Source organism: Electrona antarctica (genome assembly GCF_951216825.1).
Source record: "Electrona antarctica genome assembly, chromosome: 1".
NCBI lineage: Eukaryota > Metazoa > Chordata > Actinopteri > Myctophiformes > Myctophidae > Electrona > Electrona antarctica.
In genome coordinates, this window is record NC_136806.1 from 9,539,743 (window position 1) to 9,563,294 (window position 23,552).

The 23,552-nt window shown below is 44.7% G+C and overlaps 2 protein-coding genes across 7 annotated transcripts in view; one reads left to right on the top strand and one right to left on the bottom strand.

Moving 5' to 3' along the window:
* Window positions 1-7,256: 7,256 nt before the first annotated feature.
* The window catches only part of chd8 (chromodomain helicase DNA binding protein 8), a 62,590-nt gene continuing 46,294 nt past the window's right edge, over window positions 7,257-23,552 (bottom strand). For all 6 annotated transcript variants that reach the window (XM_079509995.1, XM_079509992.1, XM_079509993.1 and 3 more), the window contains exons 31-40: window positions 23,116-23,390; window positions 22,281-22,513; window positions 21,266-21,985; window positions 21,063-21,166; window positions 20,148-20,375; window positions 19,032-19,127; window positions 12,210-12,341; window positions 11,117-11,221; window positions 10,030-10,134; window positions 7,257-8,175 (exon numbers count right to left, since the gene is read on the bottom strand). In XM_079509995.1, the coding sequence (XP_079366121.1) occupies window positions 7,810-8,175; window positions 10,030-10,134; window positions 11,117-11,221; window positions 12,210-12,341; window positions 19,032-19,127; window positions 20,148-20,375; window positions 21,063-21,166; window positions 21,266-21,985; window positions 22,281-22,513; window positions 23,116-23,390 (2,364 nt within the window). In that variant the 3' untranslated portion in view covers window positions 7,257-7,809. The remainder of the gene's footprint in view (window positions 8,176-10,029; window positions 10,135-11,116; window positions 11,222-12,209; window positions 12,342-19,031; window positions 19,128-20,147; window positions 20,376-21,062; window positions 21,167-21,265; window positions 21,986-22,280; window positions 22,514-23,115; window positions 23,391-23,552) is intronic.
* On the top strand, window positions 14,851-18,747 carry LOC306926543 (piggyBac transposable element-derived protein 4-like; the record flags this gene model as incomplete). The annotated part of the gene is made up of 5 exons (XM_079505896.1): window positions 14,851-15,062; window positions 15,179-15,238; window positions 15,376-15,581; window positions 15,679-16,821; window positions 18,739-18,747. The coding sequence occupies exons 2-5, from the start codon at window positions 15,229-15,231 to the stop codon at window positions 18,745-18,747; spliced, it is 1,368 nt and encodes a 455-aa protein (XP_079362022.1). The 5' UTR covers window positions 14,851-15,062; window positions 15,179-15,228.

A 23,552-nucleotide genomic window follows, 5' to 3' on the forward strand; every position in this document is an offset into this window, starting at 1 on the left:
AAGACAGTCAGGGCGTCTCTGTATTGTATTGTACCTGTACCTGTATGTTGATCTGTGGACTTGCTTCTGGGGAATAAGAGAGGATTTACGGAGAAACTGAGGAGGGGAGTGGGATGGAGACGACGAGAGAGAGATGTACGGAGAGAGAAAGTTTGAGTGAATTATTCAAATAATTATTTTTATTGATTGACTGTGTTGTCACGCACGCGGCACGCTTTTTACGGGGACTACGGTGGCAATTAAACGTTGATGGTCAGTGTCTCCGTGCACAGTGCCTTCAGTTCTGTGACTGTCTGCAGATCGAGTCACTCTGAACACCGCGGTTGGTTCCGTAGAGAGGACATGGACCCCGCAGTGCTCATCTTCCTGCTGTATGTGTTTATAGCTTATGAGTTGTTCTGTGGAGTCATGCAGTACTGGCGGCAGGCGAATAAGCCCCGCAAACGGCCGCCAGGACCCATGTTGTGTTCAAGGTGAGGTTTGAATTTAAGTCAATGTTTTTAATTTCGGGAAATGGAGTCGGATACTGGATATTGAATTGTGTTAATGCTACAGCCAAAAACCAGACCAGGATTCTCTTTCATTTGAAAGATCCCCAGTTTGATTATGCATAGACCAATTAATTGTTTTGTGGAATCTTGGAACCAAATTCTATGCATAATTCAACAATAATGTGTATGTGTATTTACATTCAGTAGACCTGACTGAGTGACTTTTATCTCATGCATCCTGTTGACACCTATGGGGGTATCGATGTGGCGCCTGTTTATACTGTATCTGTGCCTTTGTTTGAGTTTAGTTCCTGGGACACACCCAAAGGACATCTACATGTCATTGTTATGATGAATTCCTGTTCTGCCCTTTGTCTATATAGAAGTGTCTATTTGTACGTCTCTAAATGTTTTTGATGAATTGAACATGGTGGACCCTATTGGAAACAAGTGTAATGCTTAATTGGGTCGTCCACTCACAGTTAACAGCCTTTGTATTGAGTTTGTGCTTGAAATGTACTGTAATTCTGCAAACTGTTAATACATTTTTCAATCAATCAATCAATCAAGTGATACAGGCTAAGCCTGCTAGACTGATAGATGTTGTTTGCTTGTTGCTGTTCTTCTGAATAAACTTCTAAGATATACATTCACCCGGATGGACATATATTATTTCCATAACACTCCACCATAGAGTCCCAGTCCCAGACCAGACAGTTTTGTGTTTTGCTTTTGTGTGGATTATAAATGCTAGATGTGGGCTATGAGTTTTTGTATTGAGTTGTGCTTGAAATGTACTGTAAATCTCCAAACTGTTAATTCAATCAATCAATATGAGCTGAATTTGAATTTAATTATTTATTTAGGAAACAAGACAACTGTTCTTTTATGAGTATGAAGACAATAGATAGCCTTTTATCAATATATATAACATATATATACAAATATATACTGTACAATTGTACAGTACACATCAGACGTTGTTTATTTGCATTGGCTGGCTACTTAATCTGCAGATGTGTGTTGTATTGTACTATTAATACATTAACACATTGGACACTCTTTGACATGTTTCATTCAGAGTATCTTCCTCAAAACACAGGCATTGAACAGTGCTCAGTGTATTGGCTGTACAGTACACAGTACACACACACAAGGAAAATATTACATTCACATTTTGTAAAAGTGATTATTATAATTACAAAATGGTTTTTTTATTCGATTGCTAGAGAAAAGTTCTTCTTTAGGCTTGTGTGTACATAATACACACCCTAAATACACACCCTAATTAAGCAGCAAAATGGTTCTCAATTAAGGTCATCCGGACAGCAGTGTGTTCCTGCTGGTCATCTTCTCCGTCGCCATGGGGACCCTCTTCAGCATCTTCTGGCAGCTCGTCTCCATGGGGACCCTCTTCAGCATCTTCTGGCAGCTCGTCTCCATATCTCTTTCCAAAGTTGTACAACAATGACTGTCAATGTCGTCTCTAGCTTTGTTCGAAGCCCATCCCACAAGCAGGGAAACCTCCGTTTCCAAACTCCAAACACTCTCTCCACAAGACCTCTTGCTTTAATGTGGCTGGTATTGTACCGTCTCTCTGCTGGTGTTTGAGGGTGCAAAATGGGGGGTCATCAGGTAGGCACGGCAGGCATATCCAAGGCCACCAACTAGGTGGCCTTGAAATGCCTTAACTTTCAAGCAGAGCACAGAGGTGGCTGTCATGTGTTGATCCTGGCCATCGAGCTACAATGTTGCTGATTTGGCCCTCCTTGTCACACACAACCTGAACATTAATAGAAAAGTGTCCCTTCCTGTTGCGAAACAGTTCTCCATTTGCTCCACCAGGGTTTTACAATTTAGGCATTTAGCAGACGCTCTTAATCCAGAGCGATTTACATTAGGCAAGAACAAAAACATGGGAATACATCACATATATAAAATGCATTTATCATGAAACATGCGTAAGCTAAGAATGTAACTAGAACATATCTATATAATGACACTATACATATGTGCTATGACTACATACAATGCAATTATTGTGCTGTCTACATGACATGCTATAAGTCTGTTTCAAATGCTATCTAAGTCTAAAAGTGCTATCTAAGGGGGTAGGATAAGTGCTATGGGCCATGATGGAGTCTGAAAAGGTGGGTCTTCAGACTACGGTGGAAGATTGGGAGTGATGCTGCAGTTCTGATTGCAACGGAGAGTGCATTCCACAGTTTTTGGGCCAGAAGGGAGAAGAGTTTGGGACGTGTGGAGCGTTGTCCCGGCGTTTTTAGTGAGGGTACTTCCAGCTTTCCTGCGTTGGCTGATCTGAGTGCGCGGGAGGGTTTGTAGGGTTCAATCATGCTTGCAAGATATGGGGGAGCCATTTGAATGGGGATGTGAGTACAGCCAATTGCTCCTAGCACTCCTGGAAAACCAGATGTTCTGTAAAATTCAGCAGATGTTTCTCTTGTTGGAGCAAATCTTATGTACTGTTTTTTCATTAAAGACACAATTGCTCGGGATACTCTTGCAACAATCCTACTCACTGTTGAGTCATGTACTCCAAAACGGTCCCCATCCACCAGCTGGAAGCATCCAGTTGCATAAAAGCGCAAGGCTAACTAGCTGGAGCAAGGGTGGTACAGCTGCATTCCTCTGTGGCTGTTCAATAATATTGCAGGCCCGATTTGATCAATTATTGTCATTACAGAGTCTTTGCTGAATCTGTACCGCCTTTTAAATTCATCATAATCATACAATTCGACTGGGTTCGTTTTCATGAAGCATTTGATATATGCTGCCATGTTGTTTACATTTAAACCACCTCTCATGCTGGTTTAGAATTAATCCCTTGTTGATATTTAAATCATTTAAAGTAGTGGTGCAACAGGATTTACATTAATCCAGGTTCACTGTGAAAATTAAAACCAAGATTAAAAAAACAAAACCAAGGATGGTTTAAAACTAAACCGGGTTAGTGAAAACTAGGTTTAAAGTTTGGCGCAACTGGATAAATAGATACACCTTGATTTAAACCAGATTAAGGCTTAATCTTTCTTGGTGCAAACGGCCCTATGGAGCAATTTATTTTGGGTCAGGCCCTTTTTTAGCTTAGATCGACTGGCCTAATAGATTGGCCTGCCAAAATAGAAGATACTTATTTAGTATGTGTGTGTGTGTGTGTGTGGTACAATAGGCCTATCATTTCAAAATAAATGTGGGTATACAGTACACTGAGGACACTAGCTGGACCGAGCACTCATCCAATGCCATTATGACTAATAGTCATAATGGCATTGGATGAGTGCTTGGTGCATGGACTATCCATGCACCTCATGGTACACCACAAAGGCATTAAAAACAAACCTTCAGAACCCTAAAAAAACCTGATCAGGTTATACAATATAGGGTGGGATGGCTCAGGATAGAGGACAAGAGTACAAAGTCAAAGTCATACGATTTGTCACACGTTACCGCAGTGAAATTTGATTGAGAATCATTTGATTAGTTGATTTGACCTCCCAATCCAACCCATTGATGCTGAGTGCCAAGCAGGGAGGCATTGGGTCCCATTTTTACAGTTTTTGGTATGACCCAGCCAGGGTTCGAACCCTGACCTCCCAGTTTCAGGGCGAACACTAGCCCCTTTCGGGACCCTCGGTTACCTTTTCTGAATTTCGTACGGCGGTACCCTAGGGTCCCTGATCGGTTATTCCACTCTCCACGCAGATTTACATACTCTCTTGTTCACGGAGACCTGCTCGGTCGCTTGAGTGTTAGTGAGATGTTTCAAAGATGCATACAGCTTTAGGAGACCGCCGCAACCATGCACCTCTCAAACTACTTCAATAATGTAAAAGACACACAGGCACAACACCAGCTCCACTACTGATCTCGTTCAACCCAGATTCGGCTCAAACATGGGGTTACCAGACCAGGCACGCATTGATTTGTTCTACTGCCATGCCACCGAAAGTCCTAAACATGTGGAATGCCATACCAACCGACATCAAAGTGAGACTCCTTACCCTCCTTCAAAACCACCATAAAAGCACCCAACTGCAATTTGTAACTGCCCCCCCCCCCCCCTCCCCTCGTACCAATCAATCAATGGAAGCCCCCCCCTCTGTGGACTCACTTGAAGTCATGTCTTTCCCATTGCTGGCAGATTGCACAAGCTTGATGGTCCACTTACTTACCTAGTAGATTTCTTCATACTGCTGCTTGTTCTTTTCTCCGTTATCTGTGATCTCACGAAGCACTACACTGAGCATCACATTTCTACATCCAGGGCAAGGAAGTCCTTCAATCCCAACACTTAGTGGCAAGTGAAAGAAACACATTTTAGCATCAGTGTTATTTTTACCAGCTGCAATGCAGGCTGTTCTACAATCTATCAGGTTGGTAGTGGCAACTTATAATTTCATTGGCTGCCGTAGTGGCAACTTATAATTTCATTGGCTGCCGTAGTCACCCATATTTCTGATTGGCTGCCTCGTCTCTAGGCAACCAGACACTTTTTGCCTCTAGCCCACCTCTCAGCCAATGGGATAGCATTGCAGCCAGCAACAACCCGCGTGTGTGTGTGTGCATGCAGCTGGTAATTATGACTGTCATTTTGGGCTTGTTTTAAATCATCTGCACAATTAGATTTAGACCATCAATTCACAGCCCAAATCATAGTATAATATATCCTAAATGTGTCCAATTGTCAAAATAATTGATGTGCTTTTCAGTTCAGAACAATGATGTAATTCCAACTATTATTAACATTAACCATGTGTATTGTAGATACTATGTTTGATTGACACACACACACACACACACACCCCAAATATTGCATATGGTTTTGCAATATTACTTTGAAGGGACAGCACATTAGGCCTAAATGTAATACCGTGTGTGAATACATGTTCATTTAGCCAACCAGGGACATGTACAACAAGGAACATGTACAACCAGGAACATTTGTAGCACAGTATAGACTTTAGAGGTGCTCCGATCAGGGGTTTTGGGACAGATCCTGATCACAGATTGTTTTTCTCATGATAGGCCGATACCGATATTGTGTGTAAGGGGATAATTTGAATATTTCCAAAATGATTATCCCTCTGCTGTCGGGAAGAAACCTTATATTTTGGAAACAAAGCAATACTACCCCATCAAAGGGGGAGAGGTGGTGGAGTTTGTTGCTTTAGCAGGCAGTTTGAGGGTCCAATGGAGTTAAGGTTCTGTCCGAAGCGCTTTACCACTTTTCATTTTTGAGTGGTGTAAACCACTCCTACAACTGGCTTTTGTGTGCATAAAAAAATGACCATGGTTGCTATGTTCAAAATAATTTCTGACGTAATTAAATCACACCCGGGTGAACTGGATGACCGTAGCAACCGTGGTCATTTTCTCTGCGCAAAAACAGCCAGTTGTGAAATCACATCCGGGTGTGATACATACATTTATCAAAAATGATAGCTTTTTTTACTTAACATATTTTGTGTGATTTCATTACGTCAGACATTACGTCAGACCACAGCTGATCATGCTATATAAAACCTTACACCACTCAGTTCACACGGGTGTGATTTTTTCAATATGTTGAGGGGTGCAAGCCCCTCATTATGCACAGCTTTGTGTGTGTGGGTGTTTGTGTGTATATGAGCATGGAATGGGCCCAAAATGCAGTTTTATGTTTGTGTATGAGCACAAAATATGCTCAGCTGATTGGCTGAGCACGGAATGTGATGTATGATGATAATAGCGCCCCTCACTTCTTTTTTAACCAACACACAGGCGTAAGGGGGTTCAATAGCACTGAAAAATCCAAAACCTCAAAAATTGACTTTTGGTTTCCTCCCGACAGCAACGACACGTCCCCATTTAAAAACTGTTTGTGTGTGTGCGCGCGTGCGTGCATGGGAAGGGGAGAATGTTTAGGCCTGTCCCAAAGATGCAAAATGATATTATACTATACATCCGATTGACATTTATACCACCATTTTGACCCGAGATCAGATTCTAAAAATGTCTTCTACATCCTTACAGTTTTCTGAAAAAGCTATGTTTCTATGTCAGTCGTTCTTCTATTTTTCAAAATAGCAGACCTACAAGCTCGTAGCGCGCCACTCGGTGGCGCGCTATGAGCTTGTAGATCTGCTATTTTTCAATAGCTAAAGCATAACATAATGCTAACACCAAAAGGGGTTCCCGCCCAAAAACATCGGTTTCTCCATATCGGGCAAATTGCCGATCACAGACCCGAGTCATTTGGAGTGAAAAATCTTCCGATCACCGATCGATCGGAGCACCTCTATTCAGATTACAGGATGAAGGCACACATTGTCGGATTGACTTCCTCATTGTGACTTTGTTTGACGACACCAACCTTCACGACGACACACAAAGGGACACAGTTGCTTTCACTGTAGATTGCTGTTATTTCATATCACAGATACAGTCAGGTCATAAAACAAGAATAATTACTCGTAGCTGTCATCTCTTTGCACCATAGCACACACCTGACCAGCTCTACATTATACAATACACCCATCATCCTCCTAGCACTGCATCAGTAACTAATATACCCCCTTCCCCTCCTCCCCCTTCACGCTCCCTCCCTCTCCGTTCCCTCCCCTAGAATGAAAAACATGTACATTCACACACACACACCGGGTGATCCCCTCGTAGCTCTGTGACTCATCTAGTTGCACATACTGTGGTTGAATTAAATCATATTGAGGGGATCTCAAACCATGTTCACTGCAGTACGTAGTAGTAGTATGTGTGTCTGTGTCCATCCACTCCACCCATTTTCACATAGCGCCAGCACAGAGGCTCATTGATAAAAACAAATCAGGATGCGTGTGTGTGTTTCTGTACAGCTGGGCGCCCCCCCCACCCCCCCCCCTTTTGGTCACGGCTGGGAATGCGATGGTATTACGAAGACTGGAGGAAAAGACGGGAGAGCTGCGTGTTGTGAAACAATAAGAGTGCGTGGCATTTGGCGCCACCTGGTTGCAGGCCCGAGTAGGACACAGAGGGAGAGGATGTTCCGAGGAGAGCGTCATTACGCATAATGGGAATGAAACACGGGGTGGGGGTGCAAACCTGCTTTGTTTCCTGATCAAAAATAAACAAAAACAAAAACATTACATAAAACAAATGAATAAAAATAGGAACGGAATTATTCATCCATATTTCAGATACACTTGATAAAAATAAATGAGGAATAACATGATATCATGACAACACATGATTTCATTTTTTTCGAGAGTGAGAGGTGACCACGTCGGACAAACAAACAAACGTCTGGGTTGTTGTTGTTGTCGGGTCAATCCTCTGAGCTAGAGGAGTCGTCCGAGTCTTTCTGCGTCATGATGACGTCTTCCAGCAGGGCTTCCTGATCCGAGCTGTCGTAGCCGCCCTGGGAGAGGCTGTCGCCGCCCTCCATTTTCACGTCAAAGTCCGGGCTGGTGAGGAAGTGGTGGGAGGTCTCCAGCTCCTCCTCGTCCATCATGTAGGCACCGTCCGAGACCAGGGTCTCTTCCTCCTCCACTCCCCCCAGGAGAGGGTCCTCTTCTTCGGGGGCGGGCGCCGGAGCGTGATGGTGATGATGGTGGTGGTGGCGGCGCCGGGCTTTCTTGGGCATGTCCGAGTCCGAAAGGAGACGGTGGAAGAGGCTCTCGGGTAGGAAACCCTGCAGGATGAGAGTGCTGCAATGTTATAGAGTCTAATAATGGATGTCCCATCTTTCTTTACCTGTCGATAGTAAGTTACTACAATACCATCTTATACCATCGGGGCGGCTCGTTGCAGGCTATGGCTTCAAGATCGTTTTCCCACAAGTATAGGACTTCTGAACATCAGGCCCCATCTCTGTTCTGTACATAACATGTAGTGTCATGCCTCTTGGAGAGAGGTAGCCTTTTCTTTCTAGTTCCCTCTCTGCAAGAGCTGTGTAGTATTGTCAATGTATTGTGTGATCATGTTGTGATTGTTTTGTATACCGATGACTGCTTGGCACAAAATTAATTCCCGCAAGGACAATAAAATATCTACCCATCCACCTACCCACCTACCCACCCACCCAACCACCCACCCACCCACCCACCTAACGTGCAGATTGCAAACAAAGCTGCAAAACAACATGATATTTACTACAGTATCCATGCTAGGCTGTTTGTGTGTATGTCCCAGTGTGCTGACTAGTCTGCATGCAAAAAGTGCTTCTCAAGGAGGACAATGCTGGTGCAATTTGAAGGCTTTGATTTTACTGTGCCAATGATTTAACGACATACACATGCTGCATTTCTTGCACGTTGTGAGAGCTTCTTAGATCTGCTATTTCTGCTACATAATCACATATAGGGTTTGGTTAAATATTCAGTGGTTTTCAACCAGGTCCTTGAAGGGGTTCCAGGTGGTCCACAGCTAAATGATGGTGAGTTAGTAACCAAATGGACCCTTATAGATCTTTAACTCTTGAGTGTAAAATGTCCATTTGGTTTCACTTCACGCTCTTAACCCATTTTGAGCGGGAACCCCTTTTGGTGTTTACATACATTATGTTATAATTTAGCTATTGAAAAATAGCAGATCTACAAGCTCATAGGTCTACGAGCTAAAATTGTCATGCTTTAGAAAACTTTTATTTTTAATTTCGACGTCAGGCCTGAATGGGTTAAGAGTTAAATTATTGTTAAACATCTTCATTACTTAATGTAGAAGAAGTGTACACAATTAAGGGAACGTAGAAGAAATGTTTGCCTGTTGTCTCTCCTATGGTACCAACATCAATACATCATGGAACTGTTAAGCCATTTAGGCCTGACCTCAAAATTTAAAAAAAATCTTCTAAATCCTCCAGTTTTCTGAAATAAATATTTTCACGATTTTTCAAAAATATGAGCTTGTAGATCTGCTATTTTTCAATAGCTAAATTATAACATAATGTTTAAAACACCAAAAGGGGTTCCCGCCCAGAATGGGTTAAACAATGACAACAAAGTATATTCTAACAGTAGGTTTTAACAGCGGGCGACAGCCAGATGAATTTCCCGGAAGTGCATTATTTGTCTAAGGCAGGGGTTCTCAACGTTCTTGGCCGGGGACCCCCGAAAATGCTTTGGCAACGTCTCGGGACCCCCCGCCCCGCCCCCTCCCGACCCCCAGTATAAATTGACTGCTACAATAACCTTAATAATAGAGACAATACACCATAAATAAATACTGAAACCAGATATAATCATTAAGCAAAGTTAATGCAAGCTCTTTGTGTACTATGTAATCTCTTAATTTCCATTTTCCAGCCATTCAGTTTTTTTTTTTAAATAATTTGGGGACCCCCCAAAATAATTTGGCGACCCCCCGAGGGGTCGCGACCCATGGGTTGAGAACCCCTGGTCTATGGGACCCGGCGACTTCCGGCGATAGCAGGCGAACAGGCGATGGTCGAAAGGTGGGCGGAGCAACGTCGCCGAAAAGATAATTCATCTTTACGGGCGATAACGGGCAATTAGGCGATGTGTAAACACTGCTTCCCAGAACTTACAGAGTTGCGGACCGTTTCAGCCCACAGTGGAGCTACAGCGTGGTCGTGGTTCTCCTCCAGGTGTTCCCTGAGGTCCTGCAGCATGGGGCAGGACGCGGCTCCAACCTGAGGACGGAAAGCAACACAACGTGAAACCACCGCTTCTAAAGTCAAAGTCATACGATTTGTCACACACGTTACCGCAGTGAAATTTGTTCTCCGCATTTGACCCATCTCTTGGAGTGGTGAGCCGCAGCCAAGGAGCGGTGAGCTGCAGCCGTGCCGCGCTCAGGAATCATTTGATTAGTAGATTTGACCCCCCAATCCAACCCTTTGATGCTGAGTGCCAAGCAGGGAGGCAGGGGGGCGCGTGCTCATCCTAGGAACTCCAAATATCGCCTATGACTCTGCACCAATGCAATAAACAGAAGCGGGCGTGCGCCATGATGTCACGTTTTGCGGGTTCATCGGTTTGCCCGTTTACATGGAGGCGGGAGGTCTGAGCGTCCACTCTAGAAGGTGTTTTCACTTTGTTGCATTTTCAAACCGCGAAAACACCTTTATCGTCTAAACGGACCCGTGAAAACGATACTTTATTTTGTCGTTTTCCATGGAAACCGTTCTTGTATAAAAGGCGCCTAAAAGTAGTCATATTTCTTACTTAGGTAAAAGTATCAATACTGCAAAGTAGAAATATTCGTATAAGTAAGAGTTTGGAATTCAAAATTTACTTGAGTAAATTAAAAGTACAAAAGTATTGGTATCAAACAAAGTTTTAAAATAATTGTAGTGGAGTAAAAGTATTATATTTGCCTCTGGGATGTAGTGGTAAGTAAAACATGCCTCAAATGTGTACTTAAGCACAGAGCAAATGTCCACCACTGGAAATAAACCAGCAGATGTGTTGTGAAACCACTGCCTCGAAATGTCACTTTGTCCAGTTAGGGATGAACTGATGGTGTGTGTGTGTGCGTGTGCGTGTGTGTGTGCGTGCGTGCGTGCGTGTGTGTATAACTGATAGCTTCTACACATCATGTTTCACCATCTTTCCATTCAGGGATGGAGTGTATTGTATGATCATTGACAGCCTCTACAAAGTGTGTTTCACCTTCTTTCCCGTCCTCATGTGGATGAGCTTGATCTTCTCGTTGCCTGTGATGGCTTTGTCGGCCCTCTTCCTCCTCCTCTTCCTCTTGCTCCTGTTCACCAGAAGCTAGGGTACCACAGAGAAATGGGGCGGGGGAATACAGTTATTAACACATTGAGAGCCCACGCAAAACTGCCCAAAATCACTTTCACCTAGAAAATCCATTCACATTTTTTATAATTCAGCTGACTGTGGAGACACATGCTGGAACTTTTTACTTTGAAATGTTTTATAGTTTCTGAGTTATTTAATTTAAACGCCAAATGCATTCTCAATGGCGAAAACACAAACTTTGGCACCACGTGTTAAAAAAGAAAAAAGAAAAAAGTGTTTTGATTTTTCTGATTTTTTTTTAATAAAAAAAAGAAAATAAATATATATATATATATATTTTTTTTTCAAAGACGTCCACAGACGTCTTGGGCTATGCACGTGCGGTAATACCCAAGACGTCCACAGACGTCTTGGGCACAAAAGAGAGATGCCTCATTGGCCGCTGCAGTTCATTGGAGCGACGTGTGTCGACGTGAGGGCGGAAGGCCCGCTACGCCACGCTGCCACTCAAGTGACTACTGGCCAATCACAGCACGTCTTTTCCAGGACTTGTTAGACCCGAGCGTCCACTCTGTGACACACACGGAAGCTTCTGTGAAGCACTAGTCTCGCGTTGCCAGACTGTTGCCTCTCGCAGTAGTTGTGTGCCTACGCAAGACTACTACGGAGTACACACGCCCCAGTCAGAGCCGAAGGAGGTGTCTGGGGCTTCTCGAGGTGAAGTGGTACACTGAAATGTGACATTGAAATATGGAAATACAAGGTTTCTTCCCGGCAGCAGCAAAATGATAGATTAACTCGTTCTCGCCCTTTACCATAGGCTGCGCGCTACGGGAGGTGCCGGGAGAATGCACGACAATACAGAAATTGCAGAAGAAGAGAGCCCTCTGTTATAACCCGGAAGCAGTAGCAATGTCAATGTAAACAGTTCTACACGACCCGCCATCTTGGATTAAAGTTTTTTATTAAGCTCCTAATTTCGTCCTTTAATGTGCGTTACCTCCAGCATGTCTCCCTCCACCTCATAGTCGGGGTTCTCCTTCAGCCAGGTGGGAGGGTCTCTGCGCCGTGGGGTACGCTCCGTTGGGTCATGGTGGAGGACCAGTCCATCCGGGTCTGATAACTGAGCGGCCTGAGCGGTCCACACACACACACACACACACACACAGGCATTGATTGGATTAAAACTGCATGAAAGCTTCAATCTTTGTGCTGTGCGTAGTAGGGCTGTACTGAAGGAGTTCAAAGCCTCGTTCGGTCATTGACATTCAAATTCTACATCAACATCCACATTGTTTTGTAAAACACACTTTTATTCTGCGAAAGAGCCTTTACACACTTAACCCTTAGAAGATGAAAGACGCCAATTGGCGTCTTCATCAGAATTCCGTAAATGATCAATGACGCCAATTGGCGTCTTCAGCTTTTCTTATTAATCTAACCATATTAACATCCTCCGGAGCGCTGTTTAAACTCCTGAGCTTATATTCCAACTACATTACCCATAAAACCCGTGTCACGTGACACACCTGCATCCTTTGCTATAAAACCTGGCCACCCCCCCGGGATCTGCGTGGGGAAGACAGTTTTGGAGTAGTCTATGGTGCGTGTCGAAAGTGAGTGAGTAGTATTGATTGATTGAGCGAGTTTTATAGCAGTAGTAGTAGTAGTAGTAATAGTAGTAGTAGTAGTAGTAATATTAGTAGTTAGTTGTAGTAATTTAGGTTTATATTTAGTTTAGATTATTTAGTTAGTAGTCTGTTGTCTGTCTGTCTTTGTCTGTCAAAAAAAAAACAAAAAAAAACCAAAAAAAAGTGTCCGCGTCTTGCCGTCTTATCTGTGTATAGTATAGCTTTAGATCGTTAGTTTAGTGTGTTTATTTTTACCTGTTTAGTGTGTGTCTGTCTGTTGGTTGAGTGTTGGTTTGTCTGTACGTCTTGTTAGTTTATATAGTAGATTACGAGTGTAGTCGGTCAGTAGTCAGTGTCAGAGTGTAGTTCGACATGGCGCCAAAAAAACGCTCCAAGCGTCCATCTCCCCTTCCCTCTACCTCCACTGGTGGTGTGCGACAAACAACCATGGAGGAACATCTCCGCATGGTCTTCGTCGGGAAGAAGGGCCGGCCCCGTAATCCTGATCCTCTTCCACCTCAGACCGACGAGGAGTTGTCTGGTAGCGACGGAGAGAAGCCAGGAGATGCGGTGGTGCCTCTTGTCCCCCCCGGGCCTGATGCTAAGCCCCTTGTCCCCGATGTCGAGCCTACTGTCGTCCCCGATGTGAAGCTCTTGTCCCCCGTCAAGAAGAAGAGCAGGCAAGCGGCTTCGCCCGGTCCCCAGCCCGGTGGCAGCGGGTTGCAGGATCGCGGCCTTCTCGCATCTACTATCCCCAAGCCTGCGCCCAGTGTTAGCGGTCCCTCTCCCCGGCCTGGCTCGAGCGACGACACCGTGCTCCGCCGATCTACACGGGCTACGAGGTTTTCCAAGGGGTTTGTCGCCCCCCCCCCCCCAATCTTCCTCCGAAGAGGACTTTGAGCCGTTTCGAGACAGCGATGGAGCCGAACCGTCCCCCGATGAGCTCGATGGTAAGAATCTTATTGTCTGAAACATTGTTACGAAAAATGCCAACACATTGTAGCCAACACACATCAAAGCAAAGTGTCCATCGTTGTATCCCCCCCCCCACTGCTACAGCGGTGGAGTCCTAAGCGAACCAATGGGGCTTTCAAATAGATCTGTATTGAGCTTGCATGATGATCAAATGAACGTATTGTACCGTGGTTTATATGCTATATATTATGAGAAATGTTCCATTACTTTTTTCCCCATCTATTCAGTATTGTTTTATCGTTTATTATGATCCCTGTTTTTTTGTATTACTTTTCCGCGCCGCTGGGGGAAGGGTGGTGTAATGCAGGCCGCAAAGCTAAGCTAATTCATTATACTACTAAATCTATATAATATTGCGCTTGCATGATAATCAAAATAGTGTATTGTACCGTGGCTTATAGGCAAAATCATATAAGATGATCGCTAGAAATAAATGATTTGGATGATGTAGCATGCACGATAAAACTATCATATAAAAAATGTATTTTGACGATGACGAAGGTTTTCAGGAGGAGGCCGCCATCATGCGGCATGGCCGCATGATGGCGGCACCTTCGTCAAACCTTCGTCATCGTCAAAATACATTTTTTATATGATAGTTTTATCGTGCATGCTACATCATCCAAATCATTTATTTCTAGCGATCATCTTATATGATTTTGCCTATAAGCCACGGTACAATACACTATTTTGATTATCATGCAAGCGCAATATTATATAGATTTAGTAGTATAATGAATTAGCTTAGCTTTGCGGCCTGCATTACACCACCCTTCCCCCAGCGGCGCGGAAAAGTAATACAAAAAAACAGGGATCATAATAAACGATAAAACAATACTGAATAGATGGGGAAAAAAGTAATGGAACATTTCTCATAATATATAGCATATAAACCACGGTACAATACGTTCATTTGATCATCATGCAAGCTCAATACAGATCTATTTGAAAGCCCCATTGGTTCGCTTAGGACTCCACCGCTGTAGCAGTGGGGGGGGGGATACAACGATGGACACTTTGCTTTGCTTTGATGTGTGTTGGCTACAATGTGTTGGCTGAAATGGATCAACACTGAATAGATGGATGTGTTGGCCACAATTCGTATGTGATTGGCTACATTTTTGTATGAAGGAATGTAATTGTAGCGTGCACTCCAGCTAAATGATTATTTATTTGTACATATTTAGAACCGGGTGATGAGGAGTGGCACGATGATGAAGATGAGGTGAACAGTGATGTGGATGGAGGTGAGTAACTAGAGAGCTAAATAACTTGTGGATGTGGCTAAAGTCTGTCTGCATTTGGCACTATGGAGAACGCTACACCATGCCTCTAATTGATTGAAATGGTTGTTGTTTTACAGATGATGAACAGCCCATCATCTCGACAGCTGCAGATGCTGCCCCTGTGCCCATGGAAGCAGGTATAAATACAATGCACAGAACAAAATCATGTATATCATTTTATAGTCTCATCACATGTTACAGCTCCACCAGATGTATTCTACATGAATAAAAACAATGTTTTTTATGCTAATAATTGTGTATTCCTGTAATTTAGGTGATGCCAACTCAACGGCTTCGCCAGGGTGGTCTGCTGGTGGGTGGGAGCCACAGGACATCCCGTTTACTGGAGAGCCGGGTGTTCACTGTGACCTCAGTGCAGAGAGTGATCCAGTGGAGTTCTTTGAGCTGTTGCTGACCGATGAGCTGCTCCAGTATATTTGCGATGAGACCAACAGATATGCAGCGCAGTCCATCGCAATGGTGTGTATTGTGTATATTCCACATTGATGTTTTCCCAAATTGATGACTTTGTTGTAATTTCTGCAAATAAATCTAACTTATATATCTATCTATCTAGATCCAGGACCCACTCCCACACTCCACAGTGAAGAAATGGACGGATGTCTCTGTGATAGAGTTGAAGAACTTCTTCGGGCTCTTTTTCCTGACGGGCCTTGTGAGGAAGCCAACCCTTGTGTCATACTGGTCCCGGCGTAAGGCTAATGAGACACAGCAGTTCAGGCGCACCATGAGCCTGACCCGGTTTCTGCTGCTCAAGCGGTTCCTTCACTTCAGTGACCAGGAGACTCCAGACACAGCGGACCGCATGTACAAAGTCAGATATCTTGTGAACTATCTTCTGGCCCGGTTTCAGTCCATGTACACCCCAGAGAAGAACATATCCATCGACGAAGGTGTTATGCTATGGAAGGGAAGACTGGCTTGGAAGTGCTATAATCCGTTGAAACCGGTAAAATGGGGGATTAAATCCTACTGCCTAGCCGATTCAGCGACGGGCTACCTCTGGAACATGAAGCCATATACCGGAGTAGGCTGTGGGCTGGACACGACCGTGATGGAGCTTCTCGGACCGTTGTCCAACAAAGGCTACCATTTGTACATGGACAATCTGTACAACTCAGTGAACAGGTGTATTATGCTACTGTCTTTGGGAACCCATGTATGTGGGACGATGAGGAAGAACAGGGGGGAACCACCGGAGATGAAGCGGCTTAGCAAACCAGGCGACATGAAGCTGGGCGAGACTCTGATGCGCCACAACAATGACGGGGTGATGCTGTTGGCTTGGCGGGACAAGAAGGTTGTCAAAATGTGCAGCACCATCCACCCACACACGATGGTCACAGTCACTGAGAGGCGTAAGAAAGCCAGAGTGACGCCAGGCGAGCCAGTCAGGGATAAAAAAATTAAGCCACATTGTGTCAACGAGTACAACAAGTACATGAATGGTGTGGACAAACTAGACCAACATATCTCCTACTATCCGTTTGCCCGTAAGTCCTACAAGTGGCCTGTGAAGTTTGTCTTTTACATGTTTCAGATGGTGATGTACAATGCGTTCGTGTTGCACAAACTCAAGCAGGGCAGGACAAAAACTCTCCTGGACTATATCATGTTGGTGGTGGAGAGGTGGACATCACTGAGACCAGGGAGGCCGGAGGAGGAGGAGGAGGAGGAGGAGGCGGCGGCGGAGGGGGCAGTGGGGGGTGATCGTCCATATAGGGCAAGAGCAGGTGATGAGAATAGGAGACTTGAGGTGCATTTGCGTGGCCATGTGCCAGTGAGAATTGACAAGAGAACCTGCAGGCTCCACCTGCTCAGTAACGGTCCCAATGGTAGACCACTCCGGCATATGACCCTGTATTACTGCCCTGATTGTGAGGTGCCCTTGTGTTTGTTCCCATGCTTCTTCGTTTACCACAAGGACAAGAATATCAAGCACTACTTTGAATAACTGTTCTCTTTTTTTTTCTTTTTTTCTGTCTTATTTTGAAAGTCTACACCCTCAACGTCAATAGAACTGTAACTACCCTGTATACCCTACACACACACTGTCAACGTCAAATAGAACTGTACCCTGTATAGCCTACACATACAATGTCAACGTCAAAATAGTGTAACAGTGCGGCTAAGCTGCTTCATCTCCGGTGGTTCAGGGGGGGAGGGGGGGAGGGGGTCCTACACACACACTGTCAACGTCAAATAGAACTGTACCCTGTATAGCCTACACATACAATGTCAACGTCAAAATAGTGTAACAGTGCGGCTAAGCTGCTTCATCTCCGGTGGTTCAGGGGGGGAGGGGGGGTCGGTGTCCTACACACACACTGTCAACGTCAAATAGAACTGTACCCTGTATAGCCTACACATACAATGTCAACGTCAAAATAGTGTACAGTATGTACACTATGTATTGCATTAGTATTTATTTATTTTCTGTAATTATTTTAAATTATAATGTTTATGTTCTGGTTATGTTCTGGTTATGTTCTGGTTATGTTCTGAAAAAATAAAAGTGCACTTTTCCAATTTGAGATACCTGTCGGGCTATTTTTACACTATTCTGAGGTTTATGGTTTGACTAAGCGAGTTTCAACTGTGATTTACTCTGTAATTGTAGATGGTAAGAACCCAATTTTTTTTTTATAATGCAGTATACATTCAAGTCTATATTTTGATACATATCATGGGCACCAAGTCATATCAAAACAATGTCCTTGGATGTGTTTTTTATCAAAACTGTGTTTCTTCGTAACAGGTTTTTGAGATTCATGCATGAATATACAAGGTACTGGTAAGACTATGTAGACATGGTATATATCAAAATGTGCGTTAGAATGTCTACATTTACCCCAAAAAGAATTTGAGTTTCTATCACGTTCCAATGCAGAGCTATGGGAACTTTTAGCTGGATAGGTCAGATTGGTCCTGACTGACCATGCTATTTATAGATGGCAAAATATCTACAGTGGTACATGTGAGAAACTTTTTTCTTTTTCTTTTTCTAACTAGACAACTCACCCTTTAAAATGAGATATGGCATGGGTGTGTACGCCCAGCAGAAAAAAAGTTCTTTAGAAAATAAAACTTCAACTGGTCATAACTTTTTTTGTTGTCCTAGAAACAGAAAACAGTGTAAATGCAGGCTCTTTTAAATGGCTTCCAACACAAGAACTAAACATTTTATCAACTCAGTTCATTTTTTTCCTGGAAGCAGACAAGTCAAGCTTTCTCTGAAGGTCTTTCGTTGTCACACATTCACAACAGAGAATTTTCAATAAATCATTCAAAAACGCCATTCTGCCATAGAGAAGTCTAAAAACTATATAGAAATCCATGAATATCTCAAAGAGTTAAACAATTCACATGTGTATATAACACAAACAAATGAATGTAAATACAATGCACCACTGTATGAACAAATTCATAGTCAATAGATAAAGTCCCATCCTTTGCACAAACACAACACTGTACTACAGAACACCACATTTAAACATGAAACCGTACTAGATGGGACATTTAAATTGGTTAATGATTTGGACCCATAGCTGATAAAGGGACATTGTGTTCACCTTGTTATCTTTGTAATGAGTCTGTTTCATTCACTTCATTCAAGAACTTCTGACCATCATTTCAATGGGCTCTATGCACACAGAATAAATCTCGAGTTGTGATCCTCACTCAAATGTGCACTTGCAGTTTGGGCAACTCCAAAGCAAAGTCCACGTCCCAACATTTGTTTGTGTCGGATCGGTGGTTAGACTGGCTTATTCACCGATACCGATATGACAAATAAGGGCCGGTCCGATACTTTTCCCCGATACCGATACAGTATCGGGACATATCTAATATAAATCATTCAACACTTTACTCCACATGGTCAATATTATGCCCATCTCTACTCTGTACCTCGTGGTCTTTGCGCTTCTTACGGCCGCTGCTCTCCCCTCCTGATCCGTTGGGCATCAGAGCATGCTTAGAGAAGGTCAGCTTCAAGCCTTCCTCCTGACAGTGGAAGAGAGACACAGAGGGCTGTGATGAAGCAAGCGTTGACGCTCCAAATCAGGGCTTATCAAACTGCGTGGGTCACAAAGGGGTCTAGTACAGTAGGTGCGTCGCAGATCGGCGACAATTACGCAAGCTTTTAACGCGGAGAAAAAGATGCATGCAGACTCTGTGTTACAACATTTTAAAGTCAAGCTAGGTTTATTTTAGGTTTATTTTTTTGAGTGGTGTAAACCACTCCTACAACTGGCTTTGTTAGTCTGTCTGTCTGTCTGTCTGTCTGTCTGTCTGTCTGTGCGCAAAAAATTAGCATGGTGCATTGTGATTGGCCGGAATGAGACATTACGTCAGTGACCACAGCTGATCAGGCTATATAATACCTTACACCACTCAGTTCACACGGGTGTGATTTTTATTTTAAATATGATTCCATTAACCCATTTTGGGCGGGAACCCCTTTTGGTGTTAGCATTATGTTATGCTTTTGCTATTGAAAAATAGCAGATCTACAAGCTCATAGCGCGCCACCGAGTGGCACGCTACGAGCTTGTAGGTCTGCTATTTTTGAAAAATCGTGAAAATGTGGCACAAATCTTTGAATATATATTCTTTGAGAGCGAACGTTTTTTTTAATTTCGACGTCAGGCCTAAATGCGTTAAATATTTGGTATAAACAGATATACGTTAAAATGTACATGTAAATGTACAGAAAAGAATTCTAAACAAAAATATGTGTGACCTTGACCTGCGTTTATAGCTGAACTTGGACGAGAGTAAACTTTGACAAAGACATATTTGTCTCACTTTCGCCGACCTTCATGAGAAACCTGCCTGGTTGAGGCACGATGTGAAATTTCAAACCACAACCGTACGCAGCAGTAAGAGAGTTTACAATATGTCTGTATAGTTCATTGGATACTGTCATAAAGTGCATAAGGCCCCTGTGTGGAGACATGGCTCAGCTGAACCGAGTCAGAGCTGTGGCGCTCCAACAGTCACGTTCCACCACGTTCCTCATACCTTGAGAAGTTTGACGGTGAAGTTCTCCCCGTCCTCTCCCTCGGCTCCCGGCGTGCTGTTTGCCTTGCGCTGCATCAGCCGCATGTAGCTCATCTCGTCTCCCACCACCTCTTCAGGGCCTCCTGACGGGGTGAGCTGGACCTCTGGGATGTAGCGCCGGCCCGTCGGCCACTGGCCGCTAACAACCATGGTGCACAAGCTGTCCAGCCGGTTGATCAACACGCGGTCCTGGAACACAGAGAAGAGTTCAATGAAGGGCATGTCTTTTATTCTAAACACATTCACTGCCAAAGACGAGATAACTCCTCCTTTCAATTACAACCGTTGTCTGAAAATGTTTTATATTGATTCCGTTTGAGATTGCGCTATACTACCGTCTGGAAGCGTTCTCTGTCAATGTGTCTAGGAGATAAACCGGAAGTGGTTGCTCTGTCAGTAAAAAGGTTCCCCCTCGTTGACTTGAACGATCTTATCACCCTTGGTTGGATTCTAATCCCAGATTCCGATTCTAATCAAAACAAGCTTAATTTACGGCCGATTCAGGGCTCATCGCTGGACGCGGTTAAAATGAAATCATGCCTCGGGTGGTCCACGATCCTCCCGCGATACGATTGCTTATCAGTGAGCCAACATCCAGTTAAAGGCCCGGGGTAAAATCGTGAAAATGCGGCGCAAATCTTTGAATACATATATTCTTTCACAGCAAACGTTTTTTAATTCAAATCTTTGCTTCTGGGGGGTCCCTGGAACAACATATTTTCAGATGGGGGTCCGCAGCCAAATACAGATAATTCTGGGGGTCCTTGACATGAAAAAGGTTGAGCACCACCGATATAGAAACAAGGGTTTTTCAGAAAACTGTCAGGATTTAGAAGCCTTTTTTTTAATCGACCTCAGTCCAAAATGGTATATTACCTTGGGCCAGTCCACTCTGAGGGGATCAGGGACAACAGGGCCGTCTTGTGATGGAGTCATGGAGAGTAAGCTGTTATCTTCATCTCCGTCAGCCGTCTTCATAACTAGAGAGAGAAGAGAACCAAATGAAAGGGAGGACTGAGTGGCAGTACACGACACACAAACACCATTATTATACAGGAGTCCTGAAGCGACAGACTAACCTCTCTCTCTCTCTCCCTCGCTTTCTCTGCTCTCATCGCTGCTCCCCGGTTCAGAGGTCGACGTGCCGCTTTCGCCGGAATCTGAATCCGTGTCAGACGTCCCTTCCCTCCCCTCCTTCTCCTCCTCCTTCACCCTTTCGGCTCTGGAACCCCTCTCCCTCTCCCTCTCCCTCGGCCTCTTGAAGCCCCAGCTCCGTCCTCCACTCTTGCTGTCGTGGTGAGTCAGGGGCGTGCTCTGGAGCTCCGGTTTGAGTTCGGCTCCGAGTAGCCGTAGGGGGGAACCGTCAACCTCTTCCTCTTTCACGTCGGGTGCTTCATCGTCCTCGTCCTCGACCTTCGGCGTGATGAGGGGCGTCGTGACGGCGGAGGGCTGGGGCTGTGGGGGTGGAGGAGGTGGAGGAAGAGGCGGAGGAGCCTGTTGGTTGGCTATAAAGTCCTGGCGGACCAGGCCGAACGAGAACTGCGGGTCGGCGAAGATGGAGAGTTCGGTGCGGCTGACGCCGTGCAGCGCGGCACCCAGAATCAGCTCGCGGTCGTGGGTCGGTATGCTCCACCAGGAGGGCAGCTCCACGCTGGGCGGGGCCAGCGGAAGCCGCTCCTCCAGGGAGGTGTGGGGGATGACGCGCTCTCGAAGACGCCGCAGCAGGCTGATGCGGTACAGGGTGCGGGACGCGCGCTCCTCAGTGATGGGGGCCAGAGACTGGGAAGCGTCCGATGGATCTGGGGCAGATTGTTTTTTTTTGATAATTAATAAGAGGCTTGTAGTGTTTGGATGCACACTCAGTGACATTATATTACAGTACATCCTTTGTCAAATTTGCCCCTGGGGCCAAATAAAATCACAATAATTTGTACAAAACACATTCTTGGCATTTAACTGAAGCTCTGATTCACTGGAAAAATAGAATAATCAGACATACAAGTATCAGTCATTTAAGTGCAAAGCTAGAATGCAATGCTCGACAGAAACTATGAGAAACATAAGAAAGAACATTATTTGTTCCCGCGTTCTCACCGTCACGAGATGGCCGCAGGTGGCAGACCCGGCGGCACATTGCTACAAAGCAACGGAAGTACCGACTCAGGCTCTCGTCTGTTTTCTTGTCCAGACGAGCAAAGGTGCGAAAGCGGGACCACTCGAACTCTCCTGAGTCCTTGCCGTCAGGGAGGCCTGGTTCCCCCTTTAGTTTCTCTACGCCAAACGTGGACACCACGCGGTAGAAGTCACACTCCTCCCTACGAGTCCACCTAGGAGAATGAGAATGGGAGAGGTAAAGCCTCTAGACGACTAACTGTGCATTGGACCATGAGAATGTTACTTAACACATTTAAGTAACCGCACGTGCAGAGCCCAAGACGTCTGTGGACGTCTTTGAAAAAAAATATATATATATATATATATTTTTTTTTTTTAAACATGTGGTGCCAAAGTTAGTGTTTTCGCTATTGAGAATGCATTTGGCGTTTAAATTAAATAACTCAGAAACTATAAAACATTTCAAAGTAAAAAGTTCCAGCATGTGTCTCCACAGTCAGCTGAATTATAAAAAATGTGAATGGATTTTCTAGGTGAAAGTGATTTTTGGGCAGTTTTGCGTGGGCTCTCAATGTGTTAAGTAACCACATGGTTAGAGCAGCAATCAACACAGGACACACTGGTCCACTGTGGTCCAGTGCTCCTTCCTGGTCCACTGTGGTCCATCAACACAGGACACACTGGTCCACTGTGGTCCAGGACACACTGGTCCACTGTGGTCCACTGTGGTCCAGTGCTCCTTTGAGCATCGCACAGGTCTTCAAGCCTTCATTGCACCGGTCTGGAAACCAGCAAACTGTCCTCATTAACCTACCTCTGTTGGCGCTCCTGGCGAGCTATCTCCTTCAGCTTGCTGGCCTGTTCACAGCGCCTGCGTCTGCGGTCGCCCTTGGCCTCCGCCTCGATCTTCAGCTGCTCCTGCCGGTAGGTGCGCTGGTAGGCGGTGATGAGTCGCCGCAGGCGGGCCGTGAGCGTGGAGCTGCTGGGCCACTCGCACGCGCCGCTCTGGGTGGAGGAGCTCTGGTGGACTCTGGGCCCCGGCGTGGTGTCCTCGACAGAGATCTCCTCGTCCATGTTCATAGAGTCACCCTGGTTGGAGGGACAGGAAGGTGTTTAGCTGGGCCAGTGGGTGGATTTGGTTTGTTCACCCAGTATGTGAATGTATTAGAACCAGTGGTTTTCAACCCTTTTCATATCAACCATTCACCATTTGATGAGATTTAGCTTCTCAGACCGAAAACTTTGAATACT